This window comes from Littorina saxatilis, linkage group LG4 (assembly GCF_037325665.1).
Source record: "Littorina saxatilis isolate snail1 linkage group LG4, US_GU_Lsax_2.0, whole genome shotgun sequence".
NCBI lineage: Eukaryota > Metazoa > Mollusca > Gastropoda > Littorinimorpha > Littorinidae > Littorina > Littorina saxatilis.
Genome location: NC_090248.1, coordinates 2,812,174 through 2,834,232, shown reverse-complemented (window position 1 = coordinate 2,834,232; position 22,059 = coordinate 2,812,174). Strand labels below are relative to the sequence as shown.

Below are 22,059 nucleotides of genomic sequence, written 5' to 3'. Positions count from 1 at the left end.
TTTACGTTTGCATCCACACAAGGTAAAAAAAAAAAGGTTAAAAGTTTGTTTAAAATTGAAGATTGGAAGAGTACCCGTTGTCATTCGATTCATACACACACTTCCAAGTTACGTTCGATGAAGATTAGCATTTCGGCCTGTTCGGCGCGAAATCTGTTTCGCTTTCTTGTCATGATTAGTGACTCATCCGTTACCGTAACACGAAGGACACTGACGAAGCGTCGTGAAAAATCTTGAAAGTAGGTATTTCTTTGCTTACATTTCGGAAATTTTTGAACAATCCGAAGCGAAACAAAAGAATTCTAAGCGCTTTCTATGATTGATAGATTGATTGTATCTTAGTTGTAATATGAATGCGACAGTTTTTGTCCTGGTGAAATGGATGAATAGGTACACCAAAATAATGTTCTTGTCACTCTGTGATTATGGCGAATTAAAGAACCTTGTAATCTTGAACCTTATCTTCAAATTGCAAATGAAAAATTGGAAAACTTTGTTTGCTTCAAAATTGAGACATTATTTGGCTAGAAGGTTTTGTTTGTTTTGCTTGCAGGACACCAAATATACAGCCCATTACTCAAGAGGAAAAAGAATGGTACAGGTAGCTTTGGAAAAGCAAAGAAATGCAATGGCAGGTAAGGCATGATGCATTTCCACATCACAATTTACACTATTCATGATTGTCTTACAATGCTTTGTTTTTTTATGAGTCGCATGCTTTTTCCATGAATCTCAGCACATCAGTTTATCATTATACTGACAGTGATGGCATTAACCGGCCATTACCAGTAATCCAGTATATTACCGGTATTTTTTTCTGATACCGAAAAAAAATATTGATTGCTGCTCAGAGTTGTGCTTAGCATACCGGATTTTATTGGCATTTTACCTAAAAATACTGGATTTAAAAATGTCTAGTACCATCACTGTGCTGATCTGAGTGTTTTGTTTTCTATTTTAGTTGAAACTCTTATTAGTGAGTAACAATATAAATTTACCAGTGACGGGGGTCGCATTAACCAGTAATTATCAGTATTTTACCGATTGAAAATTGGAAACACCGATTCATTCCCAGTGCCTCGGTCCCAGGGACTGATTGCTTTTCAAATGCCCCGATTCGTCGTCGGCCTTCAAAGCGCGTGTTTTGTGCGGCTAAAATCCTTGTTCTAATTATATTATGACTCACACAGCAAAACACGTGTTGCAAAAGCTTTCTGGCTGCAAAGTCACCGCACAATTTACTCATGACACATCTGACATGTGACCCACGCGAGCAGCAATAATAGGTAAGCAATCAAAAGTAAATAAAATTCATGGTTGGTAGGTGTGGGTTTTTTTCAGGACCATTTCATATTTACTTGGGACTGATTGTAACATTGTTTCCAGGAAAGTATGACGTCATAAAATTAATACCGGTTGTGAACATTTCTAATAGATCGTTTCCAACATCAGTTCAGACAATCTTCATTGCTTTGTAGCCTGAGGTTATAACCTTTTAAACCTTCTGTGACTAGTGTTGGCTTGAGGAAGGTGTCTTTGACTGCATTTAGAACAAAATTAATAAAAATAGGAAAATTGAATACGAATGCACTGCAGAAGGCTATCATAGTAACTTGATTGTGTGTGAATACATGTAAGTCGATTCAGCTTATCAGCATATAGCACCATGTGACATATCGGCTGATTTTGTTTAACCCAATCGAGTGATACTCTTCTATCTTACTTGGACTTGGAGTCTCGATAGCACAGCGGTTTACTTCGAGCTTCTGCGTTTAGTGCTTTTTTTTTTTACTGGAAGCCATCTTATTTTTCTAAGACTATGAATAGGCCAATGAGCCCTTGGCTGATGAGGCATGTCTCAGATCCGCCATTTGGTTTATTAGCCAAAATTTAACCGAGCAAGAAACTGGACTAAATATATGACTTGTGTAATAAGTTTATATGTATGGTATTGGTGGCGATGAGGAGTGCATATCTATCCATGGACTTCTTTAGTGCAAGACAAACTCGTTAACTCACTAAAGACCACAAAACCCTTCGCTATGAAAATATAGAGGAAGTGTCTTTTTTCTTTCTTCTGTTTTTATGACACTAGTAGGAGCAAAGGAGATTAACACAACTTGTTTCTCTCTGTTTGTCTGACAGAAATTCAAAACAACACTGTCGAAGCTGTCGCCAGCAACAGCAGCCCCACAGAAGGAAACGGCAAGTCGGCCGGTGAATGGACGGAGACACAAGTGTTCAACGACAGAAATCCCAGCATCAAGTCCACCTGTAACATACCCTCCACACATAGTTTCATCACGCCATCCATAGAAGAAGGTGAGTTTTGAGTGTAGAGAGGGAGAAATGGAGGGAGGGGAGGGTTAATCAAGAGGTTTGTAATTGTATCAGTATATTGATTACTATTACTGAAATTTAAAACCTGAGTGGTAACTTTGCATGGTCTTTTGTCTGTCGAATCGACACTACCGTGACTTGATCCTTAGCGACTGCCGTCTTTTGGTCTGGGGAAGCCATGATAACAAGAAGACTGAAAAGGCTGTGGTGCATTGGTGTTTATGAAATGCTTGGAGAGGAGACTGTTGTCTTGGGTTCTCCACTCAAAAATATGTTTTTATGAGAAGCCCTTTTTTTCAAAAAAGAAAGAAGAGACTACTCCCAAGTTCCGATTAAACGTCCATGGACGCTTATTTATTTTCGTAAAAAAATCCCCCCTGGACGGGCTTATTTGAGACCGGACGTTTATTTAATTGTGGGATATCAGGCAGCCCGGACGTTCATTAGAACCCTGGACGATTATTAGATTTGGAAGTCTGGGCACAAAGTTCTACTAGTACCTTGGTAATTCCAAAAGACATACATGTGCAAACTACAGCACATCGTTCATGTTACCTTTATTTGCTTGTGTGTTGTGCTACTCATCATCAATAGATCTCATACTTGCACACCAGTAGCAGTAGTCTTTGTCCTGTCGGTTGTATTAGTAGTTAAAAATACAGACCACTTGAAACATTGTACATGACGCCCCGGACTATTATTGAAACCCCTGACTTTTATTAATTTTCAAACAAAATGGCACCCCGGACTACTATTTAGACCCGGGCTTTTATTAAATTTTAAACAAAGTGGCACCCCGGACTATTATTTAGACCCCGACTATTATTAGGAACTCGAGAGTAGTCGATGCAATCCTTAGGCAGGCAACCCTTGATATATTCTGTTTATCTTTTTCCTAGGTTCTATACTGTGATCAGATGCTCTTTACCATCCTGCAGTACATATTGAATGTTGTAAGTTCACCACAAGAATAAACGGATTTTGATAAGAAAATCGGTTTTTGTTCAAATCTATTTAATGCAAGATTACTTGTAAAAATACATTGACATTTTCATACATTTGATTACAGGCAATAACTCCAGGGAACTTTCAGAAGATCCACTGGGTTCTCTTGACGGTGACTTCGCAAACGTAAGTACAATGTTAAGTTAACATTATACATTGTAAGCTATTGTAAGCATTGTAACATATGCATGTCCACTGTTTGGACATTTTTTTCTTTACATTCCGCTGATAAAAAAAATCTGATTGCCGCTTAATATCCCAAAGCCATTATGACAAGGGAGCAACACAGGGAGTTTTGTGTTACATGTACAAAGCTCTGAGCTTTGAATCCCAACTCTCATCAAACATTTTGGAGAAATTGTTTTCACAGTACAGTCAGTCCAGTCCAACAGAAAGCCATCTCTGGTTGGTAATTCCTGGAAAATGTCTTGTGAGCAATATCCTGTATTTGGGACTGCCCCCACCTCTTATTGCATGTTTTATGTTCTTCTGTTGGTTGTGTGAAACATGTGTTCTTACTTCACAATGTTATATTTGGAAATTATCTTTGACTCATATATGCAAACCAAAAGTGAGTCTATGTTCATCCACCTGTCACAAAACAGTAGTGCTTTTCAAGGTATTCAGAGGATGGCCCTATCATTCAATTGAGATTGGTCTAACTTAAGTAAGGCTCACCGCAGTACTTCATGTTATGTAACTCGCTTGAGAATTTCATACGGCTACATGCGTGAAAAGGGTGTATGTGTGTGATCTAATTGTATACAGCTAGATTTCTTTTTTAATTGTTGATGTATGGTGGATTTAAACCAAAATTCAGGATTCCTTGAAATAAAAGTTAAGTGTTACTTCTCCCTATTCAAAATATTAACAAGGGAAAGGGTGATCTCTGCCGTCTCTAATTGCCTTTATGTATTTTTTATTATTACAGGATCCCGATTTTTGTCCAAGTACAGAGGATGACACTGAAAGTGAGATTTCACAAGTATTCCCGCTTTTGCAGATTGTAAGTATACATTGACTTTTTTATTCACCCACTGGAGTTTATCTCCATAGGGTGAATGCTGTTTTTTGTGTGGGTTTGTTGTGGGTTTGTTGTGGGTTTTTGCTTTGTGTCCGCCAAGTAACAATAAAGAAGGAATGAGAGAGAGAGATGTGTTGATGATGATGATGCCACTATTACTGCTGCAAAGCTGGCTGGTAGGACCCTAATTTGCGAAGACACCAATCCCGATTTATAACAAGACTAGCTATATCCAACTGGTTTTTATTAACCCACTGGACTTTATTCCATAGGGTGAATGTTGTGTGTGTTTTTTTTTGCCGCCAAGTAACAATAAAGAAGGAATAAGAGAGCAAGATGTGCTGATGATGATGATGACACTATTACTGCTGCATAGCTCATTTGGTGTCAGGGTTGGCACAGGTTTGGTATACAGTAAAACCTGTGAATAGTGAACACCCTTGGGACCAGAGAAATTAGTTCACTATTCACAGGTGTCCTTTGTTCGGAGGGAACAAGTATCATAGAATAACCAATTTGTGCCAACATCAGAGTTCACTATTGAGAGGTTTCCTTTGTTCAGAGGTTCGTTGTTCACAGGTTTTACTGTACTGGATTCCGTCATTCTGTAACAAATTTTTCTCGTAAAGTATTTGACCAATTTTTCTGATTTTTTTTATGTGATAGATACTTATGCAATGAGAACCGCACATAAAAATTTAAAAAAAAACCCAGCGCAACTTAGCAATATCTGTGACCCCAAAGCGCAAAATTGTCAGCCAATCGATAAAAAAACCAAAACGGTAATAGTAAATAGATGGAAAAATGTGGAACACTTCAGTCTTCACACATTTTCGTGCCATCCTTGCGCAACCACACTGACCTACGTACTACTGACCAACTCAATGACCGATAGACCAACAAACCACTAGACCGAATGGCACAGTGCCTTATAGATATGTGTTGCCACAGATAAAACTATAGTGAAATTGTCGTACAATGTTTTGGTGACAGGGGTATTCAATGACCGCTTTAGGGTCAAGTACTTGTTATGACCTACTGATCACAAGATGAAGTATATGTATGGAGGAATGATGACTGGCACGTAAATTGTCCTCTGATTTATGATAGTTTGTAATAAGCAAGTGAAATGATTGTCCAACAATACTATGAAATATTATTTTTACTTTGTATTGTACAGCTGACCACCATTGATTACACTGGAAGGTAAAGTTTGAAGTTTACCAATTTGGTAGCGCTCAGTTGGTAGCGCGCTGGATTTGTATTCAGTTGGCCGCTGTCAGCGTGAGTTCGATCCCAGGTTCGGCGGAAATTTATTTCACAGCGTCAACTTTGTGTGCAGACTCTCTTCGGTGTCCGAACCCTCCCCCCGTGTACACTACATTGGGTGTGCACGTTAAAGATCCCACGATTGACAAAAGGGTCTTTCCTGGCAAAATTGCTTAGGCACAGTTAATAATTGTATACCTATACCCGTGTGACTTGGAATAATAGGCCGTGAAAGGTAAATATGCGCCGAAATGGCTGCAATCTACTGGTCGTATAAAATTTCATCTCACACGGCATTACTGCAGAGCGCCTAGAACTGTACCCACGGAATATGTGCGATATAAGACTCATTGATTGATTGATTGATATATATTATTGTGTATTCCAGTATCCAGTGCAAATATTTGAAAGAAAATGTTAATATCAATCTGTGGATCAATTAAAACTCTCAGCGACTTTTTTGTTTCAGCCCACACAACACATTAGTCCAGTGAGAACAAAGAGAAAAGGCTCTTCACAAGGCAAACATTGTCAACAATCCTCAGTACATCGACAGTCCCTACCAAAGTATCAGGAACAAGGTTAGTCATTTATTAAATAATTAACTTGTCCATTCATTTATGTTTGGGAAACTTTGCCGTCACATCCTAGTTAGCCAAGGTTGTGACTGGGTGGTGCGACCTCCCCACCTGCCAGGAACTACAGTATCTGTGATTATCATCCTTCTGGAGATTAAAATACGGTCTCCTGATGATCCCAACAAATTCTTTTCAATTGCTTTTCTGGTGTCGAAATGTAGTTTAGTTTTGGCCAAATCTTCTCAAAGTTTGGCTGGAGCCCTCACATATTTTGTAAAAGGGCTTTTGACTTTTTAATAAAAAAATAAAAAAATGACAATTTTTTTAATTCATCAATTGCACGGATCAAACAATAAATCTAAGTAGTTTTACGACATTAAAATCCAACCTTAATGAGTGTTATATGTTTATACACATACTTTTTTTAATAATGCTCTAAATTGTAAATTTGGCCCTCAAAGGAAAGTAACAATTTTCACCCCTAATGGGAATACATGGTAGTTGAAATAAGCATTTTCACCACTTAACTTCTTTAATTGTCACAAAATAATATGTGGTTCCATTTAAGGCTAAAGGGGAAAACTTATGTCAAAATAGAAAGATTGTCTTTAAAAATTACATAACAGCAAGCGTTGTCCAATCAAAACAGAATCTTTTAGCGCCGAAAGGCAGTCTGAAGTACTTTGCAAACTGGCTGCAGAGATAAAATCCTTAGGGCGACCGATTTTCGGTCACCCTAAAACCCAAATGCAATAAAAATTGACTTTAGGCGACCTTTGGTCACCATAAATAACCGTTTGTATATATAAGCATTTTCACCACTTAACTTCTTTAATTGTCACAATATAATAGGTGGTTCCATTTAAAACTAAAAGAGAAAACTTATGTTAAACAGCAAGTAAACACAAGAAATTGATCATTCATTTACATTTTAATGTACAGTATTGACAAACAATTCAATGAAATATGCAATCAATGAATCATTCAATATATATAAGTACAAATCTACTGTTAGTGTGACCTCAGTGGAATGATGAATTAGGCCCACACAAAAAAAGTGTATGTTTCTGGTAACCCGGCCGACCCTAGGTTTTGGTGCCGACCCTAAACTTTTTTATTGCCAAGGCCAAAAAAAAAAATTGTCTGTTTAGGGTAACATGACCAAAAAAAGTAGGGTCGGTAGGTAGGTAGGGTTTTTTTTTGTTTTTTTTTTGTTGTTTTTTTTTGTGTGTAAATGCTATGTTGGCTGAACATTCACTTCTTATATTTGATGAATACATGTTTCAAACTAAACGTATAAATAAAAACAGAGAGAAAGGGAGAGAAAGAAACGCCAAATGTGACCCTCCACCACGAAATGAGTCGCATGTCACCTCGCGCGGTTCTGCGCTAGGCTTTAATATAAGTCCGGGGAGTGTCTGGTGACAGTGTGAGGGTCACCTTAGTCACAGGCTTATAACTCAAACAGTTTTCGCTCTTTTCTAAAACGGTTTTCACCACTGGATAGAGCATAAAAAACTCTTTAGGAAAATGTAAAAATATGAAAATCATGCAAAGGTGACATGCGACTCATTCCGCGGTGGAGGGTCACAAATGTCTCTTTTTAGCATTTTTAACCTCTTTTTTTTTTTTTCTTTTTTTTTGAAATAAAAAAAAAGTTTTTGGGTCGGCGCCAAATCGATAGGGTCGGTCGGGTTACCCTAAACAGAAAATTTTTTTTTTTTGGCCCAAAGTCCAAACAAAACAAGAAGAGCAAACGCTCGATCGAGTCACTTTCGCAGTTCTGAATATTATATGAGGCATCAGATGGACAGGAAGAAATTGCTATTCACAACACAATGAGTCACGTTCACATAAAATTTGAGCCCGGTCACTTTTATAGTTTCCGAGAAAAGCCCAACGTTAAGTTGTGTGTTGCCGAACAGAAAAGGCTAGTTATCTCCCTTGTTTTTCTGATAACGTTCGTAAAAGGCTACAGATGTAAATACTTTGATGTAAAGAATAATCCTACAAAGTTTCAATCACATCCGATGAACTTTGTCAAAGATATAAAATGTCTAATTTTTCCTTTGACGCTGACCTGTGACCTTGAAAAAGGTCAAAGGTCAACGAAACCATCGTTAAAGTGTAGAGGTCATTGGAGGTCACGACTAAACAAAATATGAGCCCGATCGCTTTGATAGTTTCCGAGAAAAGTCCAACGTTAAGGTGGTGTCTACGGACGGCCGGACGGACAGACTAACACTGACCGATTACATAGAGTCACTTTTTCTCAAGTGACTCAAAAACAAAAAAAATGAACGACGTAAAAGGACTCGCGTCAAAACGAAAGTAACAGGCAATTGAAGGGGCATAACTCCAGTTTCCAAGTTGCAAAGGGCATCACTCCTCCTTTACACAGACGACAATATGGGTTCTGCAAAAGCGAAGCACGCAGTGGCTTTGAGGTCAAAAAATGCGATCATGTGAAGAATGTTCACAATCAAACTAATTAGTGCATATCCAGTGCATAACACACTCATTGAGGTGTTCCATGATATTCACCCCGAGTTTGATCCAAAGAAGTATGCAGTCATGGCGACAGGATATTCTTCAACAAAGTTTGAGGATGGTTACGAACTTGACTGGTCGATATCTCTTGCCAATCTTCATTCCTTCAACGTGAAAAGCCTTCGTTTTGAGTGCAGAGAGCATTGATACAAATCGGTGTGGGTGTGTAAGTGTTCTTTTCTTTGGAAAAAGTCGCCCAACAAAGTCTCAAAGAAGGTGTTACATGTCTTCACTTTTGCTTCCTCACGGAAATATCTCACTAGGACCAGATATTAAAACAATCATTTTATACCCTTTATGATTTATCGCATTTGTTTTGTAAATGTGTTGTTTGTGTTTTGTATAGTGAGTTCAGGCTCTTTGCTTGTTTTATTAGTTCCTTTCTAACCTTCCCCCCCCCCCCCCCCCCCCCCCCAAAAAAAAAAAAATGTCTACCCTATTTTTTCAGCCATGTTACCAGAAACATACACTTTTGTTTTTGGCCTTAGGGTGACCTTACTAAACTCTGCATATAACACAGTATCAGATTAAACTGAATGCTCAACACAATCAGCACCTCAAATGGTGTAATATAATGCAGTATTAATTCTTTATTATTATTTGTTGAAGATATATACACAATTTTGCTGGTCACCCTTAGGATTACCATGTAATTGAGGTGACATCAGGTGACCTTTGTAAAAATGCTACTTGGGGCGACCATGTCCATATCTGCACCCATCTTTTGGGTGTTGATTATCTGAAATAATGCACATGTATATATTTTGTGTGTGTGCAATAATTTCTTTTATTATTGACTGTCATTTGTGACATCCTTCTAGACAGTGTTATGTAGAGAAATGCTGGTACAGTAAAACCAACGAACCTCAGAACGAAGGAAACCTCTCAATAGTGAACTTTGATGTTGGCACAAATCGGTTATACTTTGATACTTGTTCCCTCCGAACAAAGGACACCTGTGAATAGTGAACTACTTTATCTGGTCCCAAGGGTGTTCGCTATTTACAGGTTTTACTGTACATGTATTGCATTTGCCATATTGCTCATTTTGCTAAACCAAAGTGTGACACCATTGCTGAAGCATACAAAACAGGCAATCAAGGATTCTCTCAGTATCAAGAGAAGCCTTTCTATTTCCTGCCAAAACACACTACATGTACTAAACCACTCGACTCGATACGGAGAAGAAGAAAAAAAAATCCATACTATAAAGCGAGACCGGTATTTCTCCAAAACTGGATTTCAGCCCAATAATTTGGCTCTCAGCACCAGGAATATTTGTTGCTGGGGCACCATCCGCTCCAGGCCAAAAAAAAGTTTGTGTCGAACCCTGTGAATTACATCACAAAATTTTCAAGTTTGTCAGACATGGAACTGTATGCTTTGTGACCACATGCTATCAATAATTATATACTAACACAACTTGTTTCTCACTGTGTGTCCGACAGAAATTCAAACCAACACTGCTGAAGGTGTCGTCCACAGCAGCAGCAGCTCCACAGAAGGAAACAGCACGTCGGCCGGTGAAAGGACGGAGACACAAGTGTTCAACGTGGCCACAGACGACAGAAATCCCTGCATCAAGTCCACCAGTAACACACCCTCCACACACAGCTTCATCACGCCGTCAATTGGGAAAGGTGAGTCTTTAGTGCTGGGGCATAGAGGTAATCAGCAAGTAAGAAATAAGAAGCGTGACGGTGAGTAAGCACGTTTGTTGATGTGGACTGAGGGGGGTGGGGGGGGGGGGGGGGGGGGGGTGGCTCTGAGCATGGGTGTGTGTGCAATAATTTCTTTAATTATTGACTGTCATTTGTGACATCCTTCTAGACAGTGTTATGTAGAGAAATGCTGGTACAGTAAAACCTGTGAACAACGAACCTCTGAACAAAGGAAACCTCTCAATTGTGAACTTTGTTGGCACAAATCGGTTATACTTTGATACTTGTTCCCTCCGAACAAAGGACACCTGTGAATAGTGAACTACTTTATCTGGTCCCAAGGGTGTTCACTATTTACAGGTTTTACTGTACATGTATTGCATTTGCCATATTGCTCATTTTGCTAAACCAAAGTGTGACACCATTGCTGAAGCGTACAAAACAGGCAATCAAGGATTCTCTCAGTATCAAGAGAAGCCTTTCTATTTCCTGCCAAAACACACTACATGTACTAAACCACTCGACTCGATACGGAGAAGAAGAAAAAAAAATCCATACTATAAAGCGAGACGGTATTTCTCCAAAACTGGATTTCAGCCCAATGATTTGGCTCTCAGCACCAGGAATATTTGTTGCTGGGGCACCATCTGCTCCAGGCCAAAAAAAAGTTTGTGTCGAACCCTGTGAATTACATCACAAAATGTTCAAGTTTGTCAGACATGGAACTGTATGCTTTGTGACCACATGCTATCAATAATTATATACTAACACAACTTGTTTCTCACTGTGTGTCCGACAGAAATTCAAACCAACACTGCTGAAGGTGTCGTCCACAGCAGCAGCAGCTCCACAGAAGGAAACAGCAAGTCGGCCGGTGAAAGGACGGAGACACAAGTGTTCAACGTGGCCACAGACGACAGAAATCCCTGCATCAAGTCCACCAGTAACACACCCTCCACACACAGCTTCATCACGCCGTCAATTGGGAAAGGTGAGTCTTTAGTGCTGGGGCATAGAGGTAATCAGCAAGTAAGAAATAAGAAGCGTGACGGTGAGTAAGCATGTTTGTTGATGTGGACTGAGGGGGGGGGGGGGGGGTGGCTCTGAGCATTCAACATCCGAATACCCCCCACCCCCCCCAACCCCACCCCACCCCCCCAAGTTGTTCGAACTTCATTTTTGTTCTTCATTTTATACATAAATTAAAGGCACACTAAAACGTCTGTAGGTTTGTTTCCCCTTTGAACCGGTGACACCTTTCGATTGGCCACCGCATCACGATTTACCATATTGTGTTTTATTTTCATTTTATTATTGGTCTCTATTTCGAATTGAGTTGCGGTTGTTGTTGTTTTTTTGAAACTTCCAGAAGGAATAAGAATCTCGCTTCCAAACGAGAAATACACGCATACAAGAAAGATTTGCAAGTGCCAAACGGCGAACTAATTGTTTTTTAAAAGGGGTAGCTAAGATATTTAACACCGGTGACGTCAACTTCCGACTCAAACTGTCTAAATTAGATAATTAAATCTGTTTATTTCTCTGAGTGAAATGCAATGGATTTGAAAAGAGTTAGTGTGAGTCATCTCGTCAGTAAAAAACAGTATGAAAAGGTGACTCAGCCCAGCGGCATCCTTCAGTGCCCCTTAAAAAATAAACAATGAAGCTTACAAAAGTTCACCTAACAAAACAAAATATATACATAATAGAAATCATTTCTTTATAAGCCCCCACCTCTTTCCCATCGTTCCTCCTACTAAAATCCACCCCCCCCTCCCCCACCCTTTAGTCACCAGGTTCCCTTATGACATCAAGCTTGATGTCTGTAGACTCCACTGTAAACTATTTTTTTTTTTTTTTTAATGAATCTCTGATAATCGATCCAATACATTGCATACTTCAATAAATGGCTATACGTATACTAGTAGTTTCTGCCTCTGGCTTAGCGACCTTTTGGCGGTATCTTTATACAGAGGGTCGCGGGGTTAGTGATTGATGTTCTACATGTGTATGCGTTAGTGTGTGTGTGTGAGACCGTTGTTTTATTTTTTTTTATTCTTGTGGGAATGTGTTACTCAGTGTGTGAGGGTGGGTCTGTTTGTGTGTGTTTAGAAGCTATTTATAAAATGAGATGTTCATTGATGTTTTGCTTGTTATGCTGTTTTAGACAGTAATTATACGTTTCCAGTTTTCATTGGTAGTATAGATGTACAATGAATTTGAATTTGTTGGGGAAAAAAGATAAATACATTTCTCCTAGCTGTATCTGTCACCCAAGTCCCCACAAACCCCACACTGACTTACGTCATGCATGTGGGGCAGGGTGGACGAATCACTTTCGGGCAACAATGTCCCCATCGCAGCACTTTCCACAAGCATATTCTGCGACCGCTGTTCCTTACTGTGCGAATTCCTCCCCAATCTCTCAGTTATACTGTGTGTCAATCCCCGGATCACACTGCTCTATTTTCTCTGGGTGTCCCTATTCCACTTTTGTGTCTGGCGGGGTGTGACGTTGCCCCTCCACCCAGCGTGGCAGATAGCGTGTCCCATAACTGCACTGTCCCATAACTGCCCACTGGGCCAAAATTGTTATTACTGATTTTTCTATCCCCCTTATCATATCTCCCCACTCTCCTCATAACTCTGATTATCACCTCCCCCATAGCACATGTCATCGTCCAAAGGCCCGCCCCGCCCCCGAGTATGGGGCGCTGTCAAATGTGTCATGCGTTAGCAACGCGAAAGTTGTTTATAAAGGTCTATGATTTAATCTAAACTCTAAAAAAGCAACGCGCGCAGATCAATTTCACATTGCAGACAGGCACCTTTGACAAATCCTAAATACACTCGTTAGTTTTACACGAGGATACTGTGTGATGAACGGCGATGGAGCAATCAGTGAGAAAATCTTGGCGACGCAACGCCTCAGTTGAAAAGAGTCTGCTTCCCGCAGTGTCGGCAAACCCCAATAGTGTACCACTACCAGCGTCTACTTAGTCTGTCGTCGGAGAAGGGCGCCTTTCATGGAGCTGAGAGAAAATTACAATCTCCAACAGGCTTTTCCGTATGTGTGTGTATATGATTGTGATTACTTTATTTCTTACCAGGAGAAAAGACTTGCAGAGATGTGAACTTCCGATAGAGACGAATACAGGCCCTGCGTCGTTTCTGCAAGGTGTATCTCAACCCCATACTTCTATAAATTGTTTTTATTTACAGCTTGCCCAAATATTGTGTGTAATTTTTTTATGTTTGGCGAGGGGTTGGGGTTGACACGGTTCATAAAGCTGATGTTTTTTTATTTTATGTTTTCAGAAAATCTGCCAGCAAAGCCAAACGAACTGAAAGGAAAGAAACCAAAACGGCCATGTCTCTACTGTGGAGAAATGCAGTCAAGACTTCCGCGTCACCTCAAGAGAAAACACAGCGATGTGGAGGCAGTTTCTTCAGCTTTTAAACTTCCCAAACAAGACAAAAATGAAGTGCTTTCAGGCATTCGTAAGCTGGGCATTCTGAAAGAGAACAATGCAATAAAGCTCTCTGGTGGCAAAAATCCGATTTTCCACAGAGAAAGAAGAGGGACGGGTAAGGATAAGGATCTTGTCGTCTGCAATGGGTGCAAAGGCTTCTTTTCAAAAACCAGAATATGGAAGCACAAGCAAACATGTGTGGAAAATGTAATGTCTGTTGGGTCTGTGGATTACAACTTTACAAGACACAGGTGTGACCATGATTTTGTAACGTCTGAGTTTCGTTCTGAGATTCTTGATCATTTCAGAAATGATGAAGTTGGGAAGCTCTGTCAGACAGACAAAGTCATCGTACGTCTCGGTCAAAAGCTCTACAACAAAAGCATGAAAAAGGAAAGACGAGTCATCATGTCTGACATGCGCACACTTGGGAGCCTGATTGTTCAGATGAGGAAAGTTGCAGATTTAGACAATTTAAATGGTGAGGATGTTGTTGATCGAACCCAATTTGAAGTTCTTTCCCAGGCTGTCAAAGAAATGACAACAAACGAAAATGGTTCCATGAAAGCAGGAATGAAACTGTCTGTTGGATACCTTTTGAAAAAGGTAGCTAAAGTCATGAAGGCACATTACATCATAACTTCTGAATTGGTCAAGTCAGAGGAGGTGGACCGTTTTTTGGCAGTCCTGGATTTAAACTGGGATTACATTTTTTACACAGCTCAATTGTCCTGTGAACAGCGACGAACCAATTTGAGAAAACCAACAGATATGCCCATGGAGGAGGATATAGTGAAGTTGCGCGAGTTCATCGCCTCTGAGATCAAGATATTGGCAGAACCTGGATCATATGAGTTCTTTGATTCAAATAGTTTTGTCCGCCTGAGAAATCTGTTGATTGCTCGTCTGACTTTGTTTAATGCTAGGCGAGGTGGGGAACCTGCACGTCTGACATTGACTGACTGGCAAGATGCAATGGATGGCGTCTGGGTTGATCCACAGCAAGTGGTGTCAGTTGAAGACCCCATACAACAGGCCTTGGCCTCAAGTTTCAAACTGGCCTATCAGTCTGGCAAGGGAAGCCGAAGACTTGTCCCAGTTCTCATTCCAAATGATTCTGTCGAGCCCATACAGCTGCTTGTGCGTCAACGCAAGTCAGTTGAAATAAATAGTGCCAACATATTTCTGTTCCCAAACACCCTTAATTCCTCTGATCATGTCAATGGTTGGAATGCTATCAAGGCAGTGACCAAGGAAATGGGAACCAGACTGTGCAAACCTCAACTCTTGATTGCCGATAAATTCCGGCACCGTGCCTCGACACTATTCTCCCTTCAAGACGTGCAGGACACATCAACCCGAGAGGCATTTTACAGGCACATGGGACACTCTGAGGTCATCAATAAGACTGTCTATCAGTGTCCCTTAGCCATACGTGAACTCACCGCTGTGGGAGGATTCCTTCAATGTCTGGATTCAAACAACTATGGCAAGACACATGCCAAACATGCGCCGCTCGCGCTTGACCTGCAATCAAAGCACACCATTACTTCTGGAAGCACTGAACACCCCCAACCTCCTGGAAGTACTGAACACCCCCAACCTCCTGGAAGCACTGAACACCCCCAACTTTCTGGTAGCACTGAACACCCCCAACCTCCTGGAAGCACTGAACACCCCCGACTTTCTGGAAGCACTGAACACCCCCAACCTTCTGGAAGCACTGAACACCCCCAACTTTCTGGAAGCACTGAACACCCCCAACCTCCTGGAAGCACTGAACACCCCCGACTTTCTGGAAGCACTGAACACCCCCAACCTTCTGGAAGCACTGAACACCCCCAACCTCCTGGAAGCACTGAACACCCCCAACCTTCTGGAAGCACTGAACACCCCCAACTTTCTGGTAGCACTGAACACCCCCAACCTCCTGGAAGCACTGAACACCCCCACCCTTCTGGAAGCACTTACCCAAATACCGGGGACTCCCAACTTTCTGATAACACTACTCGAGAACGCACATATACAAGGTGGTCTAGAAAAGACACAACTTTGGTCATCCACAAGTTTTCCAGCTTTATTCAGCTGAATGCCCCTGGTTCCACAGGACCACTACCATCCGTTGGACAGATGAAGTCATTTTTGAACGAGACGTCCATCTTTCAGAGCTTAGACCCCAAACAGCAACTGCAGCTACTTCGCACCAAAATCTTCAATGAACGCAAGAAATTCCGAGAACAATTCAAAAGCCGCTGCTTCTAACTTACCAAATGATACTAAGTCTTTGAGATGTTTTACATCAGTTCACTGATCTTTCAAACATTCACTTGCGTATATTGTCTTGGTAGGGGCAGTAATGTGGGACAGGTCTGTTTAATAACTTAAATTAAGGAAAAAAGAAGACTTTACACCCATTGCAGATAACAAGATCATTATCCTTATGGCCTGCCTTAACCAGCCGAATCATTGGTCGGCGAATGGCATTCGCCAAGCAAATTGCTCGGGCGAATGAGTTTTTTCCTTAACCAGTCGACTAGGCGTTCGCCGAAACTGATTCGTTCTTGCTCGGCGACAGGGTTTCAGGCTAAAATTTGCTCCCAGAGCATGTTCTCCGAGCCGGTGTTTGATTCGTCGAAAAAAAAGAGCTCTCTAGAGAGGAGACTCGATTGCTGAATAACGAAACAAAAAAAATGTCCGATTTGCCTGAGTTGACCGACGATAGTTTGGATGTCTTTATTGATTTATGGGAATCGTTCCCTTGCCTCTGGAATACCAGACACAAGGATTTCAAAAAAAAGGAGAGAAGACGCGGTCTTTCGTTGTCTTCATCATCGGCGTCGGCCAACGCGTACAGGGCTAGCAGCGAAGTGAAATTTTCTTCGTTGTTAACGGAAGCCATTTTTGTTTACGTTTTGTTGCGTCATTTCCGGCAAGCTCACATCCTGTTCGTTCGTTTACTTTTGGTTCGGCTGGTTAGGGACGAGAACGACTGTCGCCCAAACTGACCGAGCCCGAATCAAATCACTTCACCTGGTTAAGGACAAATGTGATTCGGGCGAATGCCATTCGCCGAGCAATGATTCGGCTGGTTAAGGCAGGCCATTAGGGAAAAACCAGTGTTGTGGTGGGCATAATGGTCCGGATTGATTGCCAAAATATTTTGTTCCTATTTATACGTTTAATTTTTGGCTGATATTTGACACCAAAGAGTTGATTTTTCGAATAGTGCTAGTTGTCCTCGGACCGACTAAAATTCTATGTTATGTCATGTTATGTTATGTAGTCGTTGGTCTTAAAGATAAGAAAGGCTTATTGCAGGCAAGGGAATTGTCATCGGATCCGCGGTTGGACGTAAGGTTTCCGCAGATTACAATCATCAAGTCCGCGGATATTAAAAAAAAATAAAAAATCTTCATAGTTTGAAAAAAACAATGTAGTTCTTGGAACGAAAACGCATACTTTTGTGGTTGTTAAAAGAAAAATGCATAGACTTCTGTGAATGTCGCCGACACATCGGATGGAAGAAACAAGAGGGGTTAAATCTAGGGGGGGAAACTTGTAAGCACTATTTTGGCATTGACTTGGAACGTTTGAGAATGGCTCGTCAATCGAGCTTAGTAAAAAAAATAAAAAAAAATGCATTATTTTTCCAAACGCTAACGGTTTTTATTCCTGAGTGTTCAACAAACTTTAATGTGTCTGTCATTCGTTCATTCCGGTCATAGTTTACAGTTTATATATCAGAAACCATTGAAATTTGGCACAGTCAAGTCCAATGGGTTGTATTAAATTTACAGAATTGAGGTGTTAAAATAAAAACCGCTAGGGCTGCCTCCAAGAAAAGAATCTGGAGTAAAGGGACCGCGCAAGTGCCCTGAGGGCAAAAGGACAGGAGACACGGAACACCACACACAGTGAATTATGGTTTGGTGGTGTAAGCGCACCAACTCAGATCAGACCTGGGAAGAGCACAAAGAAATGGCTAAAGCACAAAAAAAATAAGAACTGGGAAGAAAAAGAAAGTTGGCAGGGTTGTTTTGGGTTATTAAAATTCTACAGAATGTTATGGCCAGGTCTCTGTGCTCTTTGCTGATTCTAGTTGACTTCCACCAATTGCCATCTTCTATTGTCTGTGGTGTTGTCTGTCGTGCTTGAACGGTCTACTTGCAGTCATTTTGTGTCATGAGTAGTAAGATTATCTTGCTATGTTATCTCCGCTATTTGTTTCCATTCTTACAATGAGAGCCCTAGTGCCACCTTCTCTGCATTGTTTATAATAGGAAGTTGAGCACTTGTGACTTCTTTTTTCCCCCTTCAAATTATGTGTTAATTCTGTGGACAGATATTCCATCCTTGCATATTTTTATCAGAATTATCATATGGTGCTTATTGTCTGATATTTTGTGAAGTGTTTTATGCCGTTGTATTTTATGGTGCTCTTAATTTTGGAGTAATTGCTTCTATTGATAAAACAATTACTGGTGCCGAGATGTTTAATACTTTCATGTGTCTATGAGTGAGTCTTATCTCAGAAATGAACACATTTGATTTCATCTGCCAGTAATCATAATTGTCTTTCTTCAATTTGATGGTGCTTTGTGTTGTTTGAAGCAATTGCTTGTATTGATCGACCAATTAAGGCTTTGTAACCATAAGGTAACAAAAAAATAGGTTGGTTTCGGGTAACATGACCCAAAAAAGGAAGGTCGGTCTGTCGGATTTTTTTGTTTTTGTTTTTTGTTTTTGTTGTCATTTTTGTCCCGATTGGTCTTTTTCTTTCTTTCAATTTTGTTCAATTTCTTTTAAAAAAGTAGACAATTTTATGTTATTTCTCCGCAAGGCAAAACACAGTTTACGATCGGCGATTTTACTATGCAGGAAAAAAAGTTTAGGGTCGGTCGGGCTATCCGAAACAAACCTCATCTTTTTTGCATAATGAATGTCATTTTTTTCAAATTATGGTACTACATGTATACCAAAAATGATATAATTTAAAAAAAAAAGTTGATCAACATGATTTTGATTAATTAATATGGCCCGCTCTTCAGTATTTTCATAAAATTCACGGATTTTGTAACAAGCAATTTCTGCTTTGATATCCTGTGTGTTTGTGCTTTTTTGTTTGATTGACCAATGAGTTGACCATTGACCTATTTCGTCTGTCAAGTGTTTTTAATTGAAATCCTTGGTGAATATATGCTTGTGAAAGTGTATGATCTAGTCTATTATTTTCTGTGGTTTTAAGAGTGACGGATCATAGTGTTTGATGATATGTGTGTGACCAATGACTTAACAGGGAAGTACCTAATTTAATGGAAGCAGTGTTAATCTAGTCTGTTGTTTGCCGTTGTTTTACAGAAACTGCTTCTATTGATGGTTTTTTGGTGATTTTTTTTTTTATTGATTTTTTTGGTGAATGCTTCATTGAAATTTGAATGATTACACTTTTGACCTAAAAATTAAAGATTAAACCTAAAAATAATGTGTTTGTTTGATTTAGTGTGTCAATGTTTTTAATGTTTGTGCTTGTTTATGTATATTTTTTCAGTTTGTGTGTCTGTGAGTGAGTCTAATATAAGCTACTCTCAAAAAGTTAAGGATCACTTGCACACAAATTTATAACTTTCCAAATAAGAAAGCCAATGCGTTGGTATTTGGCAAACGTTTAATTCAATGCTTTAGTGATAACGATACAATGTTTCCTTCAATTTTGAGCAATCGTTTGGTCTGTACATTTTATCAAAGTGTGTACGTATCGAAATTTAATTTCACAAAGTCGTTGAAATCACAAGACATGGCATTCAGATGCTCCCAAAAGTTCAGTAATGTGTGTAACCGCCCTGGCTGTTCTGGCACTCGACGCAGCGAGTCCTCATAGAGTTGACCAGGGTGGTGAAGATCCTCTGTGGAAGCGCCTGCCACTCAGCCTGCAGCATCTGGTAGAGGTGCTGGACAACCCTGGGAGGGGGGTGGTTGCTCCTCACTTTGCGATCCAACTCATCCCAGAGGTTCTCAATCGGGTTGAGATCGGGACTGCATGCTGGCCACTCCATTCTGTTGACTCCAGACTGCTGCAGGAAGTCGTTGACCACCCTTGCCCTGTGGGGGCGAGCGTTGTCATCCTGGTGGACAGCCTGCGGTCCCATCTGCTGCAGTGTAGGCACAGCCAGCGGTCGAAGGATCTCATCCCGGTATCGGAGGCCAGTCAGGTTACCCTGTACATGAAACAAGGGTGTTCTGTGGTGAAGGCTGAAGGCCCCCCAGACCATTACAGAACCTCCACCAAAGGCCACCTTTTCTTGGACAGTGGTGTCAATGTAGCGTTCCCCTTGGCGCCTCCAGACCCTCAGTCGGTCGTCGTGGTTCAGGGTGAAGCGTGATTCATCACTGAACAGGACCTGGGACCATTGCTGACGTGTCCACCTCACGTGACGTCTTCAGAAGGCGCGGCGTGCTGCCCTATGGGCTGGAGTTAAGCGTGGCCGTACAGCTGGGCGACGAGAACGGAGGTTAAACCCATGAAGGCGATTCCGTATGGTCTGCTGGCTGATGTTGGTGTTAGTAGCCACCCTCCGCTGCCTTCGAATAATGCTGGAAGAGGCTATTCTTGTTTGCAAGACTAGTCGTTCAATGAGACGATCTTCACGTGGAGTTGTCTTCTTTGGTCGCCCAGGTCTGCGTCTTTCCTGGACCCTCCCAGTGGCTGTGAAATGTTGAATCAGTCTGACAATGACCGAGATGGACACGTGAAGTCGCCTGGCCACTTCTCGCTTGGGGACACCATCTTGGAACCATGCAACAGCTCGTCCCCTCTCAAACTCGTTCAATTTTCGTCGTGGAGGCATTGTCAGATAATGCCTAATACTTGTGGTATTTCTTCTCAAAAAGCCAAGCAAGTGACAGCATCTCACACATAAACAGCAGTGCTTGACGTGCATAATGGTTTTTCCGTGTGGCTTGTGCAATGTGTTCGGGCTGAACGGTCCAAAACAAGGTCCTTTTTCGCAAGTTTCCGCTTTTTCTTTTGCTACCAAGCTCAGTGGTAGAAAATCCCGTGCAATTTTCCCACTAACACAACATCGCCCACTTACAGCTGAACAAGAATTCATAACAATTTGCCGGGTTTCACTGAGAAATAAATAACAGTAGCGAACTGATTTTATTGAGCACCTGTTTTCTCATAGTGGTCCTTAACTTTTTGTGAGTAGTGTAGCTTCAAAAATCATGTCTCAAACCATGGATATAAAAAAAATACAGCTTATAACATAAAAAAAAAACGCGACTTTGCTTGCTGGTCAGAATTGGGGGGGCTGCTGAAATTGAAAATTGAAACGGACTAGTGGGGCTCTGTTTGAGATTCGCGCTAATTATTGTGGTTTTTATGTATGCATGTCGTTGCTAGTGTGATCGGCCCAACATAAAACCCACAATAAATAGCGCGAATCCCAAACAGAGCCCCACTAGTCCGTTTCAATTTTCAATTGCCAAGTTCAGCAGCCCCCCCAATTCTGACCAGCAAGCAAAGTCGCAATTTTTAAGTTATAAGGTGTATATCAACGTAGATACACAAAAATGAAAACAATCAATAAATAGCAATTTTAAAAAAAATATTACACACAAGTTAGCATATTAACTGTAAACCAATAATAATACACACCACAACTTCATAGCAGGTTATGGGAATAATCAAGGTATGGGACTTTTACCTGTGGAAACACGGGTCTATAAACTCCGGGGGAAAAAGTGTCCAATAAAAATGTGTTCATACTAAGGAATGCGATTTTCCGCTTGTTTTTAAAGTTGTCTCACGGCAAACTACTTGGATGACAAACAAATACACATATTTTTACCATATGTCTCCATATCTGTGAAAAGGGTCCTTCTGCATCAAATAGCACTCATTGGGCCTCGATCCGTGCTATTTGATGCAGATATGGACACATATATGACTAGTGGTCACCCAAGAAAGGTATTTTACAAAGGTCACCTGATGTCACCTCAATTACATGGTAATCCTAAGGGTGACCGGCAAAATTATGTATATCTTCAAAAAATAATAATAAAGAATTCATACTGCATTATATTACACCATTTAAGGTGTTGATTGTGTTGAGCATTCAGTTTAATCTGATACTGTGTTATATGCAGAGTTTAGTAAG

At 40.6% G+C, this 22,059-nt stretch overlaps 1 protein-coding gene across 1 annotated transcript; it reads left to right on the top strand.

Annotated features, from left to right (window-relative positions):
* Nucleotides 1–535: 535 nt before the first annotated feature.
* LOC138963774 (uncharacterized) lies at nucleotides 536–19,382 on the top strand. The gene is made up of 8 exons (XM_070335627.1): nucleotides 536–635; nucleotides 2,146–2,322; nucleotides 3,410–3,471; nucleotides 4,277–4,351; nucleotides 6,108–6,219; nucleotides 10,215–10,406; nucleotides 11,227–11,418; nucleotides 13,746–19,382. The coding sequence occupies exons 1-8, from the start codon at nucleotides 593–595 to the stop codon at nucleotides 16,160–16,162; spliced, it is 3,270 nt and encodes a 1,089-aa protein (XP_070191728.1). The 5' UTR covers nucleotides 536–592; the 3' UTR covers nucleotides 16,163–19,382.
* Nucleotides 19,383–22,059: the final 2,677 nt, after the last annotated feature.

Bases quoted from the DNA above. Each gene is read 5' to 3' on its own strand.
- LOC138963774 (XM_070335627.1), top strand. From the start codon at position 593: ATGGTACAGGTAGCTTTGGAAAAGCAAAGAAATGCAATGGCAG. The intron at 636-2,145 runs GTAAGGCATGAT...TTTGTCTGACAG, and splicing joins GCAAAGAAATGCAATGGCAG to AAATTCAAAACAACACTGTC. The intron at 10,407-11,226 runs GTGAGTCTTTAG...TGTGTCCGACAG, and splicing joins CACGCCGTCAATTGGGAAAG to AAATTCAAACCAACACTGCT.